The 6,829-nt window shown below is 44.3% G+C and overlaps 1 protein-coding gene across 1 annotated transcript; it reads right to left on the reverse strand.

Annotated features, from left to right (window-relative positions):
* Positions 1–495: 495 nt before the first annotated feature.
* On the reverse strand, positions 496–6,195 carry CLMP (CXADR-like membrane protein; the record flags this gene model as incomplete). Its single annotated transcript, XM_010155163.1, has 6 exons — positions 496–790; positions 2,198–2,339; positions 3,617–3,739; positions 4,102–4,269; positions 5,108–5,309; positions 6,024–6,195. Coding segments are annotated over 6 exons (1,102 nt in total), but the record flags the coding sequence as incomplete, so codon positions are not given.
* Between the last annotated feature and the right edge of the window lie 634 nt (positions 6,196–6,829).

The following is a 6,829-nucleotide window of genomic DNA, read 5'->3' on the forward strand; positions in this document are numbered from 1 at the left end:
AACACCTTCAGCAGAGGGTCTGCCTCAAAAATCTTCAGATAAGACAATGCATCTTTGAGAATGTTCTCCAAAACCAGTACAAGAGACTTTTCCCTCTCCACAAAACCTCTCGGACATATTATATGTCTTTATGTCTCTGTTGATCCCTTTTAAAAAATCCTGAGGTTTGGCTTCATTTCATTTGTACAGCGCCTAGCTGTTGTAGTTGTAAAATGCTCGGTGTTCCATTCCCCAGAAAAAGACAATTTAAAAAGAAGGCTCCCTTTTCTCTCAAATGTATCTATCTTCAAAAAAAAAAAAATTCTGTATTAGAACCTCAGTGCTCGAAGATGTAAGAAAGAGTTGAGTGGGAGGGCTTCTTGTGGTGTGAATAATCACGAGTGATTAAAATGAAGCTGACCAGGAAGATAACTAGCTAATCTAACAACTCCTATGTGGCTGGTGGTATGTGAAGTGTTTCTGGGCAGAGGGAGTCTCTGGACGGCTGGCAAGCAGTCACACGGTCTGGAACGCTCGGCTCTGGGCAGGCACCATGACCAGCGTCGCTCCCATTTTCATCAGGTTAGCGTAGTCGACTTTCTTTGGCTCAATTTCTTTTCCTTCCGTCTCCCTCTGGCCATATTGGGGAGGAGTTAGATGGGGAGTAGCTTCCGTTGACAAAGTCCGTTGGCTGCGAGAGGCACTGTTGGCTGTCGACCGGGTTGAGGAGGAACCTGAGCGCGAGCTCCTGGAACCAGAGGAAGAGGAACTGGGCTTGACGAGATGGGCCTTGGGTGCCTCTGCATCTTCTCTGCAATCGAACAGATGACAAGGCTCAAACACCACAGGAACAGAAATGCTTATACCTTTTACCTGACTGAATTGTTGATGCCACAAGCAGTTGCTTATTGAAACTGCGAATCCCAGGGCATATTTGTCCAGCAGTTTGAGCAAGGTACAAGGTTTTCTGCATTCTGTGCTATGTAACTTTGTGGACTGAACTCCCTGTTGCTCTGTGGAGCTATTGGTCAAATGGATTTAGAATACATGGCTCTTTGTGTGTGGCTTTTCATTGTGGAACAAATGCCAAGTGTCAGTGCAAGCAGTTCAGATAGAACTGTGTGCTCTGTAATCCTTACTCATAACGACAAATTACCTAGACAGGATTAGCTGAGACCAGTTCTTCTAGTTAAAAAAAGTGAGTAGTGAAAGAAGCACAAAAACTGGGCCCAGAGAGAGAAGAAGTAACAGTCAGGCATGAAAAGGTGACACGTGAGGCTGAAACCCAAACTAAAAGTAAAAAGTCATGCAAGATTCGAAAGCAAAGAGAACAGGAAAAAGGGAAGGGAAGAAATCAGCAGACTACCCTCTTGCTGGCAATCTGACCATCAGGCAGAGTAATCAGCTGCTGAATGGATTAGAGAGATGCCAAATGGTATCTAAATGTCCTATGAGGGCAGGCGGTCTTTTACAAATAGATGTAAGGATGGAACAAGGCAAAAGGTTTCCTCAAGGGCAGGAGCAGCTAAAACTCATTCCTGCAAATATCTTTTTCCAGCACTTTCCTTCCTGAGAAGTTTAGGCTGCCTTGGCTGGAGACCAATCCGTGCTTAGGGGAGTTAAGTGGCAGACCTCACACGCATGTAGCAGATGAGTTCAAAGAACATGCGTCAGCGTTCTTGGTACACCCTCTCAGGGCGAGGCTTCTCAAGCCTGCACACAGCAGCTCAGGGGATTTTTCACCCTGAGCTAAATCCAAAAGCACAGTTGTTCAAAAGACTCAAGAAAGACTGTGGGAACCTGCCTGCCTGGTAGCATTCCCAACAGAAATTGCAATTGAAAAGAAAAAAAACCAAACCCAACACACTCAAAAAAATCTCTGAGAACCACAATGGAGAGTGGGTTGAATTTAGTGCTGGAGAGGATTATGCAAATACTTTAAAATGCTGAAATTGCAAGTGTGAGAGAATATTTTGTTGAGTTTTATGCTAATTTGTCCTGGGGGAAGACACATTTTCATCTGTAATTTTCTGGAAAGTCTTCACAAAGATTCTCACAGTCAATAAATTTGTCACTGATAGTTCAGGAAGACTTTAAAAGTCTTTTTAGAACAACCTTTTAAGATACTTACACCTAGGTTACTTAAAACAGTAGCGAAAAGATGTGTGAAACTGAAAAAAGAGAGGGTGGGAGGTGGGAGATTAAATACAGGCGTTACCTGATTTCATTTGGTGCCTCCTCTTCCTCATATCTCTTCTTTTCTTTCCTCCTTATTGTCAGCTTTACCACCAGAAAAAGGAGGGAAAGTCCCAACACCACTCCACAAACTGCTCCAGCGATCATGCCGATATTTTGTGCCTCTGTTGTTCAGAAAAAACCCCCGTGTTAATCAGTAAACTCTCCCTGGGGTCTCGTGGTCAGATTCTAGTCCACAACAGCATTGGGTATAAATCAGAACAGAATGTGTTCGTCTACTTATTTAGGTGTGTCTCCACACAGAAGTTGAACCAGTTTCTCTTCAGGCATTGTTTCTAAACCTGAGCTAACAGTGGGAAAAGTAACTCACTTCCCACTGGAAAGGTGGGATCGCAAGTGCTATGCCCTCAGCTACGGGTCAGAACTGAAAAGGGCAGGGAAAATCCTCTCGTCAGCACACAGAACCACAGCAAGTGCAGACAGACAGGACAACCCACATACGAAATGAAGCACCAAGCAGTTTTCTAGAGGCAGAAGAGCATTTGAAGTATGAATGTTGAACTATGAATCCGTGATGATTTTTTTTCCCCTTTCAACTCACCCTGAAATGATTACAATCCTCTTGCAGAATCAATTATTCAGTTGGGGGAAAAAATGACCTGAGCGGGGTAGAGAGGAAGGAGGAAAGGAAGACCATACTGTGCTGGTGCAAGGCATTTGTCACTCAAACTAACAAACTTAATGAGAGAACACTTCCTAGTGTGTATGAGCCCTCAGCTGCTACTTTATGACTTGATAAGAGTGGTTAGGTTGGGTTTGGCTGAAAGTTGTTTCCTTGAGGCTTGTCCCTGTGGAGGGTTTAGCAAACCAAAGTGAGGTTTTAAACCAATTCATTTCAATTGGCATAAAAGCTGCCTGGACACTTTTACTTCAGATGCCTCAGGCAAACAGGTTTTCCATTCTGCATGACCATATTCCAGTCATTTCAGGCCTGGCTGGGCAGAAAAATTTCAAAGCTATGTAATCTCCACAGAAGAGACTTTGCTATTAGCAGCTTTTCACCACAGCAGATCCAGCTCCTGATGATCTCTCCTGAGAAGCTGCACCTAAAAACCGCCTGAACTGTGATGTTTGGGTTTGTCCTCAGTGCCGGTGCTAACTACCACCCTTTTCCTCGCGTACATATGCAAAAGACAGATACCCAGACACGGACACACCCCCGATGGGGTTGATCAGGTAGGACACTGATTTGTATCTCTGGTGTTCAGGACAACATTTATTAAATTTGGATTTTTTGCGTGAAAAGTTGCTTTTTATTCTGCGCATTCCTTCACATCAAAGTCAGGCCTTCCAGCTGCCTTTAGATGGTTTATTATCTCAAGCACAACGGATAAGCACTGCTCTGTGGTGGGGTGAATGCTGGTTATGTGCCAATACTTACGCTGCACTGTCACCTGAACGACACAGCTTTCTTGCCCAGCCTCGTTGGTGGCGATGCATTGGTATAACCCTGTGCTCATCCGCGTGAGATTTTTCAGTAGGACTTGCCCAGGATTAGAAATGTCTGAAACAAGAAAAACACCACCGGGATTGATCAGAAAAGACCAAGAAACAGGAGATAGGACACAGAAGCACAAACTGAACTTCTGGATTGAGTCAGTTCAAGAACAATCCATGATGCCTTGTGAAAGATCATACATCAACCTTCAGCAAAACGCAGGCAAACTCCTCGTGCTCTCCCCAGTTCAGGGTGGAGCACAGCGCAACGTGCAGCTGCAGCAGTGAGAGGCACTGGTAGTCGTCATCGCTGCCACCAAGTGATCCCTGTTCCAAAAGCAGGCACGTGACTGTACACGTGCACGTACGCGTGGGTGGTTATCTGGCTTTGAGGGTGCCAGAGCTCTGAGAGGAAACGACCTGACTTACTGACTCTTGATGTAGGCGGGAGATGCTCAGCTCTCTTGTCTTCCTCGTTTATGCGCTGCCATCGGTAGGAGATGGGTGCCGTGCCAGAGGCGGATCGGCACTGCAAGGACAGTTCCTTTCCTTCCAACAGCTCCCCTTCCAGCCAGCATTTGGGCTTGGAAGGTTTTTCTAGAAGGAACAGAAGATGGATCATTCAAATGCAGCACATTATTTTCTCGGTGCAAAACCTTTTCTTTGGCAAAGCACGTAATTTAAGCAACTTCCAAGAGCTGGCTTCTCTGGAATGCATTAAGGAATTACACCAGCAATGTTTGTTAGGAGGTTTTTGCTGCAACTGCATGCAACTTCATAGTCTAAGAAGTGGAGCTGGCTGGCTCAGACATAGAAATGACACCTTATAATACCCGGAGGTAGTTTGCCTCTTGGATACTCGCATCAGTGAAGCTGTATCAGAGTGTTCCTCTCCTAGGTACTATTTATAGAGAACATCCTTTCCCTCCCCCTGCTTCTCCATTTCTTCCTTCTCCCCACAGTATCTGGCAGGCAACAGAACTTCTTCCATGGGATAAGATACGTGCCAAAAGCCAACCAATAAACTGAAATCAGGGAAGAGAAATGTTAACCCTGGCAGCTTATTTGTCACCTCCGCTGACATGGATCAGCTTGGGGTCCTGAGACATGATCCCAGAGTCCTCAGCAGGAGAGCTGGACAGGGGATCGCCAGCTAAGCTAGAATATCAGTCTGGTTTGTGTGATGAGATCATAGAGATAATTTGGAAAGAACAGTTCATATGATTTTGCAGGTGATTATACTTACCTCAAAACAGTTCTTCTGGCTCTTCCTGTGTCCTGTCCTTTGCCAAAAAACGCAAAGGCAGAAACAGTGTTGGACAGTGAAAACTGACTGCGAGATGTCTTTGTATTTATACCCTGCTGAAACAAATCTCTCTCCAGGAAATGAGCTTAGGGATTTTTTTATTTTGGAAGAACAATAAAGTGACCTTACCTACAACCTTCAGGGTGATGCGAGCCCATTCGTACTGCCCAGCATTTTTAACCTTACATATGTACTTCCCTGCATCGCTGGACTGCAGGGATATGATTTGTAAGGACGCATCTCCAGCAAGAAAGTTGGATGTGAAGGAAACACGCCCTTTCTGTTCCTCATTCAGGTCATCATAAATGCGGCCTCCAGAGTAAGTGATCACCTGAGGACCAGAGACAGTCGCTGATCAGCCAGTTGTAATTTTACTTTCACACAGGACAACAAATCAGAGCATTTCCAGAAACTGCAGACTGAAGTTCTGCATGGTTAGGTGACATGCCAAAGGTCACGCAAGAAGCTTGTGGCAGGGTGAAAAATTAAACCTGGATTTCAAGTCTGAGACTGATACATAAACTGTGTTTATGCCAGAGATTTGTAGTGGCGCATTTACACTAGTGACAAAATAGACATCAGCTTGTGCCATAATATATAAAAGCACTCTATAATTTTGCCTGGTTTTGGGTAGCCAATTGAAGTTACTGCAGACCTGATTTTTATAAGTACAAAACTACTATATTTTTTCCTGAAACCAAGGTTTCAAAAACCAGGCCTACAAAATCCAAGGTAGTTTCTGAAAATCTGAAGGGCAATTCTCAAGTTTATCCAGTGATGACTGATTAAATAACTGTGTTAATTTAAAGAAAACTTGATCGTAACACAACCTGTTCTGACACAACACGTATGAATATTAAATAACTTCAATACCTTACAAGTCTCTCTAAAGAAATCAGCTGTGTTTTCTCAGCATTGTTTATTTCATCAGAATAACTTGCAAAGACGACCACAGAATTCTCTTTACGTCAATGGTGTCTGCTGCTGATGTCAACACAGAATTAAGATGATTTTCTCAGCAGAGGCTGATCATGGCTGAACCTACCGCTTTTTGTACTGTTTCTGAAATGTGGAGCAGCCACTCAATATCCAGGCTCCCTTGCTCCAGGAGGCCCAGGCGGTGGTGACAGGGCAAAGTCACGTTTTCTTCAGCCACTCTCTTAAATTCAGTCTGAGCCTCTGACAGCCAAACAGTACAGGAAGCTGAAAGAGAGATGCTGGTGGTCAGAGGCCAGGGTTAGGGATGCAGCTCGACGCTGGCAAGTGTTGCTAGCTTAGATTTCGCTGGAATCTTCATTTTCTTCACAGCATCAAAGAAAACCCAACAGCTTGGCTTCCTGGACAGATTGCAGCTGATTCAAGAGAACATCTATACATATATAGGCAGTTAGTTTCACACTAATATTTAAGCATGAAGAGCAGATGGCTTCACGCTCCAGAGCTGTCAATGCTCAAGTTGCACCCACATCCTCTATGCACTCAAAATTTCAGATAATCTCCTCGGGTTTTGTCTTCACCTTTTATTATCTTAATTCATAAGCAGTATTTCCACCCAGCAGACCTTCCGAGCCTATCGCTATTCCTGCATCAACCTGACATAGCTTGGAGGCTCTTCCCTAACGCTGGATGATGTTAGTTGCATGCATTTCAGCACTGGAAATAAGGGACCAGCCTGGGAACGACAGGGTTAACCTTAAGAGTAGGCTAGTGTCTTTGAATAGCAACGTCAAGAAAAGATCCTAAATTGTCAAAACCAGTTTGTCAGGATTAAAAAAAAAGAAAGGGGGGGAGGAGGAGAATTTACCAAGCGAATTGCCACTAGGGGGAAGCAGAGCCTTTCAAATGTTAAGC

Source organism: Eurypyga helias, unplaced genomic scaffold, assembly GCF_000690775.1.
Source record: "Eurypyga helias isolate BGI_N326 unplaced genomic scaffold, ASM69077v1 scaffold1347, whole genome shotgun sequence".
Lineage (NCBI taxonomy): Eukaryota > Metazoa > Chordata > Aves > Eurypygiformes > Eurypygidae > Eurypyga > Eurypyga helias.